This window comes from Ambystoma mexicanum, chromosome 1q (assembly GCF_040938575.1).
Source record: "Ambystoma mexicanum isolate Mex_15411 chromosome 1q, UKY_AmexF1_1, whole genome shotgun sequence".
Classification (NCBI taxonomy): Eukaryota; Metazoa; Chordata; class Amphibia; order Caudata; family Ambystomatidae; genus Ambystoma; species Ambystoma mexicanum.
Genome location: NC_090922.1, coordinates 1,320,181,293 through 1,320,199,854, shown reverse-complemented (window position 1 = coordinate 1,320,199,854; position 18,562 = coordinate 1,320,181,293). Strand labels below are relative to the sequence as shown.

At 45.2% G+C, this 18,562-nt stretch overlaps 1 protein-coding gene across 1 annotated transcript in view; it reads left to right on the top strand.

The window, feature by feature from the left end:
- Positions 1-18,562, top strand: part of ZYG11B (zyg-11 family member B, cell cycle regulator) — a 682,105-nt gene that overhangs the window by 329,953 nt on the left and 333,590 nt on the right. Inside the window, exon 6 of the mRNA XM_069642180.1 lies at positions 17,930-17,994. Within this exon, the coding sequence (XP_069498281.1) occupies positions 17,930-17,994 (65 nt within the window). The remainder of the gene's footprint in view (positions 1-17,929; positions 17,995-18,562) is intronic.

The window sequence follows — 18,562 nt, the reverse complement described above, 5'->3', positions numbered from 1 at the left end:
TTGACGGGACGGGAGAGTTCGATCCGGGGACCCCATATCAACGTCATTGGTGAGGGCCATGAGGAAGGCATATCATTTAACTGTTCTCTCTCCATAATGGCCAAAGAACGGCCCAGGTAGGGTACTCCAACAATTTTCTTGGTAATATCTTTAGTAGCAGCCCACAAAAAGTCTATGACCTTCCGAAGATGAGATTCCAAATCTTCAAGGTAGGTCCAATATGTTCTCTGGTCCTCCCTAATATGTTGTAACATTACTCTCAATTGGGAGGCCTGATAGTACTGGAGGAAGTCAGGGACCCCGAATCCCCGAGGGGAGGGTAAACCTAGATCTCTTCAGCCTGGGAGTTTTGATTTGCCAAATTAATCTGCTCACGATGGTATTTGGATCCGTAAAGAAAGTTGTGGATAATTCCTGGTTGTGCTGTAAAGGGGTATAGGAGCCGAGGGAAAATAAGAATTTTTACTGAGCGATGAGTCCTGCATCCATACCAAGACCATATCCTTGGATCCCACATTTTGAAGTCTTAAAATTCTCCAACAATGGGTCAAAGTTAGCCCGTTTTATTTTACCCAAGTTCCTAGTGATGTGTTCTTTGAGATATTTAATGCCCTATTTCTTCACTGTTCCCCCTACATCTCCTATCAGCATTGCTCAAGATGTATCAATATTTATCTTAAGGCCTGAATAGTAGCCAAAGGTCGAACTGTGAGATTATTGAAGTCTAGTTCCCTGCATGTGATCCCTTGGATTAGCTGGTTACATCTGATGCATATGGCCAGTGGCTCCATTGTCGGGGCGTACAGCAGGAGCAGTCAGGTCCCAGCTTCTAATCCTGCAGACGCTAAAGATAAACCCAGCCCCCTCCGAAGTCGTGGGCTCCACGGGTTTAAGTGACTACTGCTGAGCTGACAACCCTGTGGGGAAAGGAGAAGTGGATAAAACCAAAAATGACAGGACACTTCTTGAGGCTCTCTCACTTTGTTGACCAGAGGAAAGCTTTTGACCTGTAAACCAAATGCAAGAGGTTATCTCCTTACTTACTACACCTCCTTCTCCTCTCAAAATACTCCCCGCCTGATTACCTGCCAGCCTTTTCTGAGCTCGAAAGCTCCTCTAAATCCTCTTAATAATCTGCTCAGTGGTGACTGTAGTACTGTTCAAGGTATACACTCCTCAGTCAGATCCTGCAAGGGGAATTCTGTGTATGTCCCTATAGAGCTTACTCTCTCTCTGGTAAAAATCTGTGATTGTTTTCTAAACCCTAAATGACTGATCCTGACATCTCAGCTATACTGCTCCTTTCTTTTCTACTTGTCTTCTTCCAGTTAGTTTTATATTGACCTGTACTACGATCTGGGTCTTTTTAAAGTGAAGTCTTATTACCTCTCCTTCTTACAGGAATTTGAACACCTGTTTATGTCTCTCTTAATGTTTGCAGTTTCTCTGTCTGGTCTTTATTTGATTTCCTTATTACTGATGACCTGCAGTCACTAGCTCTCTGCTTGAACTGCTTTTAAAAGTCTAAATATCACAGCACTGCCATGTGTAGCCTTCTACAGAAAATATTTCTTTGTTGCTTCGTTGACAGCGCTGCCACGTTTCTTTACCATGTCACATTTGGTTTACTCAGCTAGGTTTCACCACGTCGCTGCGCTCTTGTGCGTTCCATTAAAGTCTAATGCACTTACCAAAGGTATAGTTCACTGTGCAGCCGCACTTGCAGAGTTTCATGCAAGTGTTGCTAAGGAACCTGCTATGCAACGTCACAACGCCTCTGCGTGCCACAAGGGCCTTTCCTCTGAACTCCTCGCCGCTCAAGTAATTCTGTAATGTAGCAAAGACCACTGATAGAAGATTACCAGTGCAGGAGCACATTATCAGCTGCCACTACGCTTGGACTATTTTAAGAACACTTAACATATTTACAGTTCCGGCCTACAATTACATTCATCTTCTTCTAGTCCTCAAATACCCTAAAAGAGTTCACTAAAAATGAAACTGTTTATCTAAATCCACTTAGCTCTTTGGTTCTTGAAAAGTAAACTTCTTCTCTGGTCTCTTCATGAAAAAACAGCTAATTCAGTCTGTCAGGAGCTCATGTTTGCTGTGACCTGTTGTGCTCACATCCTGAATGAAAGGCAGTTTAGAATTCCACCAAACATTACAAGCTGCCTTTCTTGAACTGGAGTATTTTCACTGCAGGGCCCTAACGGTACCTCCTCCATAAGGCCCTGTCCAAGGGCCAGGCCTCTCTGGATTTCTATGATGGAAACTCTTCACCAGTATAGAGGCGTGAACATCCTTGGCCAATTCCCACAACCTCTCCTCCGGACCACAACTCTTCAAATCCACCAAATACAGCAATCTCCCTCGAACCTTCCATGGAAACCTTCCATGCATGCACCTCATACTCATCCCCTGGTCCTTACCTTAAAACTGGCCCTGGGCTTTCTTGTAACCCAGTTTTCTGTAAGCATGGCTTCAACAAACTAACCTGAATCGTTGGATGGATTTTGAGCCACTGCAGTAAATTTAACCTCCCTGTCACTGGAGAAAAGTTATTTCAACCTTGAATGGCCCAATACGCATGGACTAAACTAATTACTCCCTTTTTAAGGAAATGTTTTTGGTAGACGGCCAGACTGAATGGCCCACTTGATAACGTGAAGCAACCCTACATTTTAAATCTGCAAACCTCCTTTATTACTCATCTTACTTTTCTGTAATGCTTCCACTGCTTTTTTCAGATCCTCCCCTATAATCTTGAGCCTGCCCTCCACCTCTGGAACCTGAACTTGCTTCACAATTCTCTTAAATCAACAAGGGTGAAAACCTTGATTTACAAAAAAGGAGTGACATAGAAGTAGAGTCCTTAGCTGCGTTATAGGAACATTCAGTGAGCCACAATAACTCCACCCATCCTTCTCCAGTTCCTGATTGACCCTCTGTTTGACCATTTGCTTCGGGATGATAACTCATGGTTAGCTTGATATTAATTCCCAACCCCTTACGAAATGCTCGCCAAACCTTTAAAGTAAATTGCGACCCTCAGTCTGAATTTACCTCACTAGGCAGACCATGAAGCCTCACTATGTCTTGCAAGAACGCCTGCCCAGGAGAAGAAGCAGTAGCAGTGCCTTTGATTGGAATGAAATACCCAGTCTTGGTTAACAAGTCGAACAACCTTTATCCGGATATAACCCATAGACACTGTGTGCCAAGGGCGGGGAGGAATCAGTAACAACCTTTTAAAAACCTGCAAGTTTTGTATTCTCCGTCTTGGCCCGAGCACACACTCCACAGGTGTTCACATAATTTAAGACATCTTACCTCGTTCTTACCACAAGACTTCTTGATGAAGCAACTGTCTTTCTATAGCCAGGATGACCTGCTAATACTGAATCGTGGCATTATTTAACGCCACCTCTTGCAGACGTTAGAGGTAAATGTAACTTGGAATCCGAATACAAAAGACCCTCCTTGACCTGCCTCACCAGAGCCTCTCTGGCCCACTCTTCTCCTTGTTCTGCAGATGTCTGACGACAAATCTGTTTGCAAAATCAGGGTCTTTTTGACTTCCCCAACAATGAAGTTCTTGTCCCCAACAAAGGAAGTGTAGCTAAAGCATTCATCTTTTCACTACCAGGCTTACATCTCGATAGGACATCTACTTTGCCATTCTGGTGACCTGGTTTGAAGGTAATGACAAAAACAAGGACCAGCAGAGTTAAGGCAGCATTAAGGTCTTGGCAGATTGTAGAAAGGTAACATTTCTGTGATCGGTGAGAACAGTCACCTTATGTCAGGCTCCCAGAAGTAATGTCTCCATTACTCAAAGGTTGCCTTCATAGCTAGTAATTCCCAATCTGAAATGGTGTAGTTCCTTTCTGCAGGGGAACATTTCCTAGAGAAAAAGGCCACTGGATGGAGCGGACCGTAACAATGTCGCTGTGACAGCACTGCCCACATAGCAACATTAAAAATGCATCTGCCTCAACGAAGAAAGGCTGCTCTACGTCTGGATGTAATAAGATTGGTCCATTAGTGAATTTCAGCTTAAGGTACTGAAAGGCTTTCTGTGCATCTATACTCCAGTCAATCTTTGCACCTTTCTTCAGCAGCCAAGTAAGCAGCATCACTACCATCATTCCTGGCCTTTTCTAGGGTCCTCGCTTTCTCTGCATAAGAATGAAACCATGCAAGTACTGACTTGGGGCCTTGGGCACCCCTCCTACACGATGAGCCCCATCGGTGGTAGGTTCAACTTTTGTTCTCCTCACCAAATAGCGTATTGACGCCAGCATTGATTGCCCTTATTAAATCTTTCTCTGTTTCTCCTTCCCTTTCTGGGAAATCCAAAGAACCTCAGATTATTTCATCGTTCTTGATTTCAAAATTGTCCATTTTGAGAGAGTACTTCTTTCCTCCTTTCCACTTCGTCTCGTATCTAGTCTTGTATCTAGTCTCTGATCTATCTGCATTAAAAAAAATGTCTGTAGACGACTGACTTGTCTCTCGGCCCTTCGTTCATCCATTAGGTCAACTCTTCTGTCAAGTTTGTCCATTCTGTGACTGGTATCTGCGCAAATCCCGCTAATCTCCTCCAGGAGGGTGGCAATGTCTTTTTTGTTTTTCTTCTTTTTTTCTTTTTTTTTTTTTTTTTAGAATTTATTTGTTGGGCATGGTCTCCCCCACCGCTTCTGCCTGGTTGACGCTTCCATGGGCGATTGGTTCAGGGAGAGGCCAAGAAAGGGAAATTGCTGAAGGGATTCCTTCCAGCTCATAGACTGAGTGGAGCAGGAATTAATGCACCAACTCTATCAAACCACCCCTTACCACATTGAACTCGGGGAGCATGACCATCACCTCTGGTGCTCCCTATGCATGACGTCAGGCATAGCCTCCCAGTTATACACACTGTTTGTTCGCAGTGCTTGGAACACCAGGTGGGAGGGTGTCTCTGGGCCCTCCAGTGTGAGTCACACTGGAGGGGGTGGCCTGGAACCAGCTTTACTTTGCCTCACCTGCGTTGGGTACACTTTCTTAGAGCGCTTCTAGGAGCCTAGAGTTACAGGTATGCCCCGCCGGCCACTTGCTGATAGTCGGGCGGACCCTCCCCTTCTATCCCACACCGTGGGACTACAGGCTCTGTCCCAAGGGCCTTCTTGAGGGCCTGTTCGATAGGGGTAGCTGATGGCCAAGTCTCTGACACCTTCCTCCTTCAAAGCCCCTGTGGGGAGCACCAGATCGCTCCCCCAATACACAGTGCATCTGCTTCATGGCTCCACTATTGGGACAGTTGGGCTACACTCTGTTCTGGATCCTCCGCAGGCTCCTAGAGACACGGAGGCCGGCACCTGGATGAATGACGTTGCAGATGGCGTTCCCGGTTACGCCATCAAATCCAACCCAACCCCTGTGCCCGCTTACCTTTAAGGTTTCTGGTGCTTCCCCGGCTTCCGACACAAATGGAGTTGGTGGGCTGGCGCGCAGTGCCAGGGTTCCTACACCGGCGATCGATTGTGCTCTCCCCCTCCAGGCTCCACACCAGTCATGCGGTTTCAGTCCCTGTGAGCCTGTCAACACTGTGCACTCAGCTCTACGCAGCCTTTGTGCTGCAATTTCAATGCTGCTCCTTTCGGTGCTCCTGAGCGGCTTAGGGCCTTGCTCGCTCTCGGCTCCACTTCAAATGGTGGTAGCTCTGGGATCTCTCCTGCTAGATACTCATGACTGCTCTCAAGCCCATGCGCCTCAGTGGGCCATAAAAATCTTCTCAATCGGGGTGGTGGGGGGGTTTCGAAAAAGGGAGGGCTTGGATCTCATTTATTAATCCGGTCGTCTGGATCTACGAGATCAGGCAACCAGCATCCCCACGCCCCCGGGTGTCCTCTGTTTCTAGGCTTTTAAACACATTCAGAAGCTGGGTGCTTCAATGTCTCCCATTTATCAACTTCTTGTTTCTTCCCTTCAATAATATAATTTTCCCTTGGTTTAAGTTGAGGGACCTTTCCCTGATCTTTCTTCCAAGTAATGGAGCTTCTTATCACATAAGAAAATGGGGCGCCTCTGTCATTCCCCATTAACTTAGTCTGATTTACTACATAGGAATCATTTCCCTTGACTTTATGGTTTGAATAGGTGTCTTTCTCCCCATTCTCTATCTTCCAAGTCTAGGGCCTGGGCAACCCGCGTACCTTGATCCTTGAGTTGTCTGCCCCAGATAACGGTGGACTCTTCAGAGGGTTTACCCACTGCTTCTAGCTCTTCTTTGCATGCGAGCGGTTGCTGCATTCTTTCCCGCTGGACGTCCTTGCCCCACTTCGCTTTCTTGTCTAGAGCAAAGAAGTCACGTCGCTCACTTCCGCGGTTCAGTGCAGTATTAATGCTTGCTTCACGAGCAAAGGAATTTCTCCACTTTCCTTCCCTGTATTCACCAGACGTTCGTGGGCTCCTCGCCCACCACGTTTGTCGTAGTCGCGCCTCCAGGTCGGTGTCGACATGCTTCGCTGTTTCTTCTCTAGCTTCACTCTGGGGTTTACACTGCGTCTTTCCCTGACGCCCTCTCCCCTCTGCACCGCATCTGGTTCTGCGGTTCATTGCAGCTCTGTCTTTGGGTGTGGCTACGTCAGAGTCTTGCGTTTTGCATATGCTCTCACTTCCATTCCGGAGTCATCAGCTTTTTATTTTTATCGCTGAAACGAGAGGGGGCGGATTATTCATTAGGGCTGATTAAAATCATAGGAAGTTCCCCATTCTTTGAAGGAAAGTCCTTGGTGGTTTTGTACACCTCAGTTGTTCCCATATAAGCAGATAGTAACGTTTCTGTAAGAAGTTCCATGCAGGAATTGGAGTCCTTTTCCCCTAGAGGGGAGTCCCTCACATTGAGGTCTCGCTTTCCCCAAACCAATTGGATGGGTTTTGCTAAGTGGGCTCCACTCTTGCTTCAAACAGTGTCTCTTCCCCTAAGAGAGAAGGGACTAACACCCTAGATTCATCACAAAGGTCATTGAGGAGGTGAACTTGTACCTATGGCAAAAGAAATGCAAGACTCGATTCAATAGAATTCCTCACACTTTACTTTAACTTGTAAGGTGTTGAACCCAAGCAGCGATTTGTCAAGGCCATCACTGAGGTACCACTGCTTAAAAGCCGGCAGGAGGTAATGTCCTTACTACATCTGATTGAACATTGCACTGTTTGTTGACCACACGGAGGGCTTTTGTGGGCTTAGCAAAAATAATGCAACGTTTAAGTGGACTGAGGAGTGTATGAAGGAGTTTGCAGAACTCAAAGCCATTGCCAGAGCTCCAGCTCTTGGTCAATTCGACTCAGACTGTGTGGCCATGACTGATGTGACCGAGATGGGTTTACTTGCTGTTTTACTCCAAAACGAAAAGGCATGCACGATATTCTTGCGTATGCCCACCATCCTTGAAGTGCAAACAAAGTACTCTATGGGTTATAAAGAAGCACTGAGATGCGTTTGTGAAGTGGGCAGATACTGCACACACTTGTGGGGGTTCGAAATCGTAGGATTGAGGTTGGCAATTTTCAGTCAGTGGCATCACTTTGATGTCAAGCATGCCCTTGAGAGAGAGAGAATGCGATTGTGGACTTGGCCTGCAACCCCATTGAGAAAGGAGGAGAGAGTATGAATTATTGGAGTGGGAATATCTGGTCTTGCAGTTGGAGGACTGTGCTGTGGCAGAGGATAAATGACATGGATTTGGGTCAAGACCCCAAGCGTGGGAAGGTGTACCGGGCGGGAGGTTGGGCTCAAGCGTGAGGAGACCTAAAGGAGACCTAAAGCCGTACCAGCAGATCAGATTTATTGTTTGTAAAGTTTATAAAGGTAGCAAAATAGTCTTACCTGAAGGGGGTCAGAGAGCAGTTGCTTGAGGCATGCCACAAGGGTTATCTAGGTATGACCAAAGTGAGAGTGAAGGAAGAAAACTGTTGGCCAGGGGAAGACTCGGCTGTAGAGGAATCCATTTTGGCTTTCTCCGGCCACCTGCCTTGAGCTGCTTGGCTCTGCAGTGCTCGTACATCTTCTCTGACTTCATGGAACTCGTAGTCCTTGCAGGGACAGGTTCCATTCTTCAAAGTCACTTAGTTATTCTGCTGGAATGTGTGGTATTCTTAGTTCCAAGTCCTTTTCTGACCTTTCCTCTGCTGGCCGCAGATGTAAGCAAGATTCTGATTGGCACTTGTGTTAAAGGTATGAGAAAGTTGGCCCACACCTAGGCAACTGACTAGTCTAGTGGTAAACTAAGGGTACAGGGTAGCTAAAGGTAAACTATACATTTTATATTTAATGTCCACACAATGATACTGAAAATATCTTGTTTTGCTCCTCGGGAAACTGTAATGCAGAATTACAGGAAAGTAACATTGTAAAATGGCTAGTTCAGTGTTTTATCTTGGACCTTGTCAAGTGTGGGTCACAAGGAGTCAGCTGGAGCCTCAAGGTATCGAGGTTGAGTTTTTAATTGGGACATTCCCCAAAGTTAGGATTGCTTCGAAGAATGCTTCAGCAGAGGTTCCACAGGTTGTCCTGTGGTTGTTTGTTTCTCTGTAATTCAACACCTGTCCCTGGATTGACCATGTTTATGGATGTTGACAAAAAGTAGCACCAGATCTTAAAATAGGAAATGCAGCCACTGGAATCGCTCTGCGCTTTTTCTCAGTTCATATTAGTTGTGGTGGAGAAGGTTTAAGAGCGGGTTGCCTGCAGAAGGCATTTAATTGAGACACTACTGGTTAATTATAAAAGTTTTGGGCAGGTAGAGGGTAAATATTACTGGACATCCAAGGACAAAACTGAAGATCATTTGATATCTTTGTGGTAAGAGAGAATGAGGGTAATGGTAGCACCTGGGTGTGCCTGGCATTAGTAATCTTCTGTCAAGTTGTGTTTTTCCAGCACAGGGTCTTCAATGAATAATGGGAGTTGAACAATCACTCTGACCCACTGTCTCCTGATAAACATGGGGGCATGGGGGCATTTGTTTTTCAAACTTTGATAGACCTCTATGCTTGGGTAGTGTTGTTAGGGTACCTTTGAACAAAGTGGACTTTCTGCAACGCTGCATGCTCTGTGCAGGCGGAAACCTATGCTGTATGAGAATGCTGAAGTTTTATTTTCATTGTTTTCATCAGACTCAAATCAAGTTGTTGACCGGAAAAAAAGTGCACATTGCCCTTTCTTTCGACATACTTTATTTCTGCGGGAATACTGTTAGTGTGCAAAAGATATTTGCTTTCAGTGAGCCGGCATACTCCTATGTCCCGTCCCCTTTCATCCATACCTAATTGGAGTTAGCCCAAGGGAACGAGAACAGGGCTCTTTTTGCACAGCATGAAAATAATCCTTCCCCTTTAAATGTTGTGTTGCGTGTTAGGGCACTGCAGCGTGGCATGGTTAACCCTACTAGCAACACGTGTCTGTCCTTTTCCGTACCTTGACTGGACTGGATGCTCTGTGCAGCACGCATTTTCATTTTGTGACACATTTTTGTTCCCCCCTAAATTACTTTCTTCATCATGACGCCCATCAACACCACTCGGTCCTTTTTATGACACATCTAACTGTTCCCTTGTTGTGTTCTTCCTGTGGCAAGAATTGCACAGTGGTGGATTCCCACAGTCGTTGCCTCGAGTACGTAGGCCCTGAGCACAGGTGGCTTGGTGTAAGGAACTCATGGTGGCAACAGTAAAGGCGGAAACAAGTGATCACAGTTCTAGGGTGTTTATTAAACTATATAACTGCGTTGGAAAAACGCCTTGTCTAAACATAAATCTAGGATGGGAGCAAGCTACGACCATCAGATAATAAAAAGGCAGTCCTAGTGGCGTCTTGTCAAATAAAAAGGGCGTATACCAAGAAAAGCCTATTGCCAATCCTTACAACTAAATGTTCATTAGAAAAAAAGCAGTGTTCCTCTCTCTTCCCCACGTTTAAGCACGGGACAAGGTGCGATTCCGTAGCAGAGCACACGCTCTTGGCCATCAGGACCTTTGGCGGTTAAGTCTCTTTTCTACAAAGTCTCTTGCCTCCGAGGACCTGATGTATCCAAAATAATAAACAAAAAGTTCCTTTCCAAATATACGTTGGGTGATGACCTTCACCCCTGGATCCCCCTCTTCGAGGCTCAGACCTTTTTCGAATCTCAACCTCCCTCAACCGGGTTCATTCTGGCTTATTCAAATGATTTCTCTGTTGTAGTTCACATGTCGGTGGGGTGATACCCCTGGATCCCCCTCTTTCAGGCTCAAACCCTTCTTGTATGTTTGCCTCCCTCTGTTGGGTTCGCTGTGATTATTTGCGGTGGGTGATGATTTTCACCCTTGTATCCCCCTCTCCTGGCTTAGATCCTTCTCTAATGTTCTTTCAAATCAATCAGGTCTGACATTCACAAATCCTGATGTCTTTTTAAACAGTTCACTTTGGACACCCCTCTGCCGGGTTTACCTTTTGTCAACACACTGTTTATCAGGTTTTTTAGGCTTCGCCCCATCTCATCAGCATCCCTCCGTTGGGTTCACTCTTGCCAACCTTTGCCAATCACACTATTTCTTCTATGTTCGCACGATGCGCAATTTACTTCCCTTAGCTTTACCTTGTCTGCCGGTCAAGGACTTTCAACAGTACAGAGGATTTTGCTAGACACCCGCATGACCATTTTGACCCCTTTCTTGCCTTTCCCAAGGCTTTCTGGTAATGGTAGTTTCAACAATAGGGTAATCGCCTAGAGTTTCGCGAGTGAGCACCCATGTGGTGCCTGACTCTTCATGTTTGGTTTTCATCTCATATTAACAGTTCTTTGTATTTCTTAAATTAGCCATTTGCTACATTTGTTCAACACAGTCTGGTTTCTTTTCGGCTCTCCCCTTGACTCACCGGCTGTGATGAACTGCTTGACTTTTCTCGTCTCTGGAGTCTAGGCCGGTACCACAGTGGCAAGCATCTGTCCCCGGCTTGGTTATCAGCGGAGGTGGGACCTGTGTACCATTGACATCTGCTGCAACACACACTGGTTATTGATCGCGGTACCTTCTGTGGAGGTTACATGGGCCTGGCTCGGAAAGGGCAAGGTTGATTCTCTCCTTGTCACCCTGTTAGCTGTCTTTCTCCTCCTCTTGAACTGCCATGCTGAGTTACCTCTCCCGTCGTGTGGTCTGCCTTGCTCGTAGTGTGCTCTCGTGCTCCACCTTTTATCCCTGTGGGGAAGGGCAAGGGCCGTGATCCTGGTCAATTGCCTGACTTTGACTGATCCTTGTGTTGGGACATGTCAGGTTAACGGCTCTGGTGTTAGTCTGTCATATTTCATGGTGTGCAAAAGTGTTTGTATCAGAAAAGGGGAAGGAGGTATAGTGCAGCCTATGTGGTAGGAGGGGGAAAAGGTATTCTAACAAGGGGGGATACCGCGTCCCACCCGCTGGTGTCCCAATTCCACTCCCTGAGGACTGCCCATCCAGGTGATCCTCCCTCACTGGTCCACCCCAAGGAACTGGATCCAATAGCGATGACCGTGTCCTGGCCACCTGGATGGCAGTTCCCCTGGGACTAATAAGTGAGACACCTTCAGGTTTCTCACAGTGGACTGCATGTCTTGCCACACTCTTCTGCCACATGTGCTTCGACGACAGGCTGTTGGCTATAGGTTTTCCACATGACTTCTCTGACCCACATCACTGATTTCATCGACACTAAGAACATTCAATCGCATATAATTTCTCCAGCACCCTGCACAAGTGAGAGGTACTAAATTGCTGTTGGGACTAGCCAACACTCTACCAGTGCTCAATGAGGCCTCACAGGCTTCCACCGGTGTTCGCACGAGGGCCCCTCAGGGTCTGATGCCAGAGCACGCTCCAAGGCCTCAGGCTTTTTCTGGTGCTTGCACGAAGGACCCCTCGGGGTTCTGGTACCAGGTCTGCTAGACCCAGGATGAAATCTGGGGGTCAGAAACCTACCAGGCTCAGAGAGCCTTACAGTCTCCTACCTACTAGAGTCCACCACAAGTGTTTTAGTGATCATACTGGGCCACGTTCTAAGTGCCAATCATCAAACTTTTAGCTCTGTGATGAGCAAGCCTTACATGTCACAGAAAAAGTGCAAAGGTCGGCCCATATGTTACGAAGGCATGCACTCTTCAGATACCGTTCCCTCCAACAGTAGATAAGGTGGTATTTGTGACAATGGATTGTTCACCAATTATCATTTGGTCCACCTCGTGTCAGTACCATCTTCATCCATGAGATTTGGTGCTCTGCCCCCTTACAAGCATTCTATTTGGTACCTGGCTCCAACGTATGCACCCCTGTGTCTTCTTTCTTATCAACTCCATCGTTGGCCAGAGAAGACCGATTTCTATTTTTTATTTATTTCAACACATAACGCACTCGGAACCCATGGTGGGCTAGTTTTAAAATGAGATTCTACCGCAGACGGTACCTCGTCAACCCATGTGGCGGGTCCTACCTGGCACTTATGAGATGCCTCCACCAGTTTCGGTTCCTAGTCCTCCAAGGGAACTGCTCGTCCTACATCTATAGCAGAAGCTACCTCTACTGTTGTGCCTCCTTCTGCACCTATTTTGCAGATGGATATTACTTCAGGTGATATCACTTCAGGTTCAGCACTGGCAGACCCTGCTCGGTTTCCTGTGGCAGAAACCCTGTGGCAGGATACGGATGATATGATATGTTATGTTATGTTGAACGATTTATATAGCGCAGCTTACACCCGTAGGCAACATGGCTTTGAGGAGATCTAGTAAGAACAGGATAAGGTTAGAGAAGATACCACAAATTCATTAAATAAGGTTTTGCGATGACTCCTAGAAGCCAGATGGTTGTCAGTTTTGTGCAGGGAGAGAGGAAGCTTATAAGGTAACGGCTCCTACTTGTCTGGCCAAATTACACATGCTCTTAATCAAGCTCCAGAACTTTTTAAGGTTATTAAATCTTTAGCAGTCAGACCAACTCCTCCGATCCACTCCTCCCACGCAGTCCCTGTGCGATTCATTATCTAACTTAAACTATGGTCTGCTGATGAGTATGAGTTGCCATACAAAAGTGAGATCTGGCAGAAGATGAATAGTCAGTCCGCCATTTCTTCTCGACTTGCCTGGGATGCAGGCTAAGCTCAACCAGATAGGGGGGAAAACCATGGCTCAGAGGGGCGAGCTCTAAAGGTGATAGTTGATCAGCCTTAATATTAAGAGCAGATTCCAGCTGAGACAGACTGAGGTTTTCCAACTTGGCTGCAATTGCTATGTGACAGATTGCAGTCCATCTTCACTTGTGCGAAAAGGGTTGAATCACAGGAACTGGAAGTGCACAATCATTGAAGACAAATAGAAGCACAAAGTGGTCAGTCCACAGAACTTTAAAAGAAGGAAAGTCTGCAATCAATGTGAGGGCCGAAAAAGGCAAGATCTAGCCTATTGCCCTGTAAAATAAAAATAAAAATATATGGGTGGGGCCCATAATGCGTTGTAAGGGGGCCAGATAGACCATTGACTGCAAGAAACTGTCGATCCTTTCTGGCATGGTTTTTAAAGAGAGAAGATTCAAATCACCTAAGATTGCCAGGTGTGAGTGCTGATGTTTGAGGTCAGCCGCAAAGTCTAAGAACGAGTAACAGAATGCCATATCTTGAGTAGGTGGCCAGTATACCACAGCGCGTACAATGTTTGAGTTGGTGACAAAATATTTCGCACAAGCAGGGCTGTCATATGAATGTTATGCTGGAGGGCTAGTGGGGCGCACGACAGCGTGGCTCGAAAGATAACAGCTAAACCTCCACCCCGGATGAGCCTGTCAGCGTGCCAGATGTTATAGGGCATAGCTTGAATCTGAGTAGGATCAGATGTGTCCCGTAAAAAAGCCGAGATCGGGAGCCACATCATTGCATAAATCATAAGTCAAGAGCATGCGCTGAAATGGAGCGTGTGCTTTCAGCAATAAAAAAATAAAGTTTACCCCCAGCATCATGGTTCACACGTGCCGGGTCTGTGTATGCAGCAGTACAGTGCATTGCTGAAGGCAACGCAGTGTTTCTAGGGGCAATATGTAGCAGAGCTGAGCTAGAATATTTCCTTCTATAAGCAGAATGGCTGCTATGTGTAGTCCATTGGCCAGGTGGGCACAGACTGGCTTGACTTTTGGGCATCTATGACACGCATTAGGCACGCTCGCTGTGCAAACATGTCTCCCGGCACATATATGCCTCTGGAGCACATCAGGTGACTTGTGGCAGTTGGCCCAATTAAGATGGAAGAGATACTTCCGAAGCTGCCGGCGGATAAATAAAACGCCGTAGTAGCAGTACAATGAAAGCACAAGCTCTGTACTGGAAGGCTTTAGGGAAGTGTAAGTAAAAGCAACAGAATATTCAAAATGCACTAATAAAAATGAGCAAAATGATCTGCAAATAAACCCTTCTTACTTTAAAGCATGATGACTGTCGGTGAGGAAGATGAGTCTCCATTTCCCCGCGCATGTGGGGCGTTCAGGATTGCCAGAATAGGGTATTTTCAGAGCATGTCGTCTTTTCAGCTGTGTTTTCCTGAAATAGGACAGAGAAGTTGGTAATACCAATTCAAAAGGATGTCCTGATGGAAGCAGAAATGTCCTGGGAGATGCCACACTGTTTTGCCAATGTGTAAAATGATCGAGGCCAGGTATCATCAATTACTGTCAGACAGCAGGTCTGGCAGCAAATCCTCAACCTCAATCTTCCGCAGTATCGGCTGTGAATCTGTTTAATGGAACCTCTGCATCAGCCTCTTAGGGGTATACTCTCAATCTCCTATTTTGACTGAGGATGAAGTACTGGTTGTAGATGGAAGGAAAATGTGTGCCAATAGCTCATTTAAAATCAAAACCAACTTTCTTCAGCGGTATAAAAGCCATTAAAGTTCATCATACAAACATGAAATGTTCAAATGGACACAGACAAAATATACAGATTCCCAAATTACTCATAAAACGATGTGACACAGTTCGTAGCACCAAATGATAAGATTCGGGGGAGCAAACCCACAAACGATAATACCACTCTTTTGTAGCCTTCTTTAGCCATGGTAACATTAAAACACAATCATATACCCCAAAACACGGTTTCCTGGAGCTTAACCAAAACCAATGGACAAAGTCTTACTTTAAAAAAACCGGGTTCTACCCTTCAGTCTGAACGTGGCCCAGTCGCAGCTGACTTGTGAGCTCAACAAATTCATATTTATCTATACATACTAGTCAAAGCTAGTCAAAGCAGAAACCTTTCACCTTGCGAAAACATGACTTCAGCTATTGCTCAACCTATTCGTTAGTCTGGGTCTATCAGTAAATCAGAAATAACCCTGTTTGTCCTACTCAGGACATCAGGTTTATAGGTTTTTGATGGGACCTGAGCAGAAGGAGAGTTGATCCCGCACGGGAGATGTTTCGGAACATTAACTTGACTACTTCCCATTTCCTAAGTCTTCGAGAGATCTCTGCTTGGTGGTTCCAACACCTGCTGGGACTTATGGCGGATTCCATTCTGTTCTTTTTGCATGCCTAAAGAGGTTCAAGAGGTGGACAGTCTACTAAGATTTCAATTCTTCTGGATGCAAAGTCTTACTTTGATTGGTGGAACAACAAGAACAACTTGTAGGTAGGAGTTCTTTTCGAGGAACCCCCTTCTCGGAATATGTCACACTTCCCTCACAGGTTGGGGTGTGACTCTAGGCCAACTTCAGACTCCTGCTCTTTGGTCTCAATAAGAAAATCAATTGCATATAAATGTTCTGGAGCTTATATCGATTTTCAAGGCATTGAAATCATTCCTGCCTGTCATTTAAAACTCCTCTGTTCTGAAAAGGACTAACCAATTCTCATCCCCATGCCTGTTCAAAACCTGGGAATGGGCAATAATTAATCACCAAGTAACTCTCCAAGCAATTGTTTTGGCCAGAGAACTCAATGGACAGGCGGACAAGCTCAGTCGCCCCTCTCTCTAACCTCCAGTGGAGCTCAAGACTTCTGTGGTTCAGGAGATTTTCCAGATTTGAGAATATCCTTCGGTGGACTTGTTTGCAACTGTGCAGATTTGCAAATGCAAACTTTTTTTGTCTCTGATGGGACAGGATCCGGGCTTCCTGGGAGATGCTCTCAAAATATCTCTTGGATTGCTGGACCTTTTATACATTTCCTCCTCCCTCGCTGATACAGAGAGGCTTGTCGAAGTTCTGCTGTTCACTTGGCTGTTCTCTGATTCTCATGGCCTCATATTGGCCAACCTGCATTTGGTACTTGGATCTTCAAAGGCTGAAGCGGTCGGGCCAATATCTCCTGATATGACAGGATCGTCTGAGTCAGCAGTTGGCCAGATGTTGCTTCCCTTCGCTCCATCTCTAAGTTTAGTGTGTTGGTATTTGAAAAATTAGCTATTGGAAATTTAGGTTTATCTGAGCAGAACTTGTCAATAATTCAGGCTGCCAGGAAAGCATCTACAAGGAGTCGGTAGAGAAGTAAGTGGACTCTTTTGCTACTGGATGCTTGAACGCGCCTTCAATCCATGTTCCGTTTCTTTGAATATAAATTTATCATTCTTGTCTCACCTGGTTTTGTCAGGGGGCGTAGGATTCAGTTATGCAAATCATATTTATCAGCTTTTGGAGCACCCTTAGGCTCACAATGACTTTCTGTCTCGACATTAAGAGGCACTTCAAAGGCCTACTTCCGTTGCATCCACCTGTAAATAGACCTCATCCATCTAGGGATCTTAGTGTTGTGTTAGCGGCCCTGGTTCATAAGCTATTTGAAGCAATGGCTACAGCAGACATCAAATTGCTTTCATGTAAAACTGCTTTTTTTGGCAGAGGTGACATCTGCTAAAGGAGTTAGCAAAATTCATGCTCTGTCTGCTACATCCCCATACACAGGCTTTCATAAAGACAAGGTGGTACTTCGGTCTCTTTTCTTTTATTCCCCAAATTGTTCTCCTTTTTTTACATAAATCAGTAGGTTGTTCTTTTCACCTTATTTCCTTCTCCTCAAACCAATGATGAAAGAACTTTGCACTCTGGATGTGAGGCACTCGCTTACATTTTTGCTTGGACCGAACTAGAGAATTTAGAGAATCAGTCTGTTTCTAACACATGGTGGTTAAGTTTCTTAAGCTTCTATGGCAATGATCGTTTGCTGGAATGTCTCTTGCATTGAGGAGGCTTACAAGCTTCAATAGAAAACTGATCCCTTGAACTTAAACATATATGCGGTTAGAGCCAAGGGTACAGCTGGCGCCTTACAGAAGAATGTCCCTGTGGACATCATCAGCAAGCATTGCTGTTTGCCAGGTCGGATGCCAAATGTGGCCAGGAGGTCTTGCAAAACTGTGTTTGGTTGAGGCTATATGTCTGACTCCCGAGATTTTGTGATTTTCAATCTCCTGGAAGTATGGAAGGAAGGGGTTGTAACGGAGAAAGAAAAAATTACTCACCAGATTGACTTCTGTTTTTGTAGTCCATACACCCCTATCTTGCATACGCATCGCCTGCCTTCCTGCTTTAAATAAAGCTGTAGTTCAGATGACTCATGTAGCGGCTCCAAGGACTGACAAGTGTTGCTGGTGGGCAGAGTCTGCAGTGCTAACCACCCTCACACTGCTGCGCTTCGCTACACAAAACTTGCAGGGCAAGAGTCTTTTTTATGCTGCGCAAAGAGCTCTAATCCCGTTCTTTTTGGCAGACTCCTAGAAGTATGGATGAAAGGGGAGTAATGACTAAGAGTACAGAAGTCACTACGGTAAGTCTTTTTCTATGTCAAGCAAAAACTGTTTTGTATTTGTTTTTTTTTTACATTTCATGTAACAAAATGGATCATTCTGAACTGTAGCTGTCTATTGAAAAGTAACATTTCTCTCTTTGATGCACAGCTTCAGAAAAACTGCCTCCTATCACTGTGCAGTGACCGGATCTTACAAGATGTTCCATTCAACAGGTAAGGGGTTTAATTTCAGATAATATAAATATGTAGTCTGCACTCCCCAATAGAATGTATTTCTTCGTACCTTATGTTATATTCCTGTAAAATTGTGCAATGCTGCATTATATTCTATCAAAAACATACAAATGTAGACATTTAACACAAGACCATACATTCTTTGGTTATGGATCGATCAGTTCTAGATTGTATTTTCAGTGTGGAGCAGTGCTTGGTTTATGGCTAGTTCATAAAATATTGTTGGGGTCGTTTATCGATGCTCTTTACTGGAAATATATACTTAGGATGGGTAATAGATCCGAAGGAAACTAAAAAGTTCACAAGTAGTCAATAGTTAAGATCCAAATCTACAAGCACCACCCGCCCCACCAAAAGGGTTACTCAATAAGAGTGGGGGTGCACCACAAATTTGTATATGCATGCTAGCAGACTGATATGGATTTGTTCTTGCTTTGTTACGCTACATTTTATTAGCATGAACGTCCCTTCCTTGTGGGCATCATAAACTGTGCTGCCAAACTAAAATTTAAAAAGAAATTGATTTATTTCAGTAAATCATGCATTT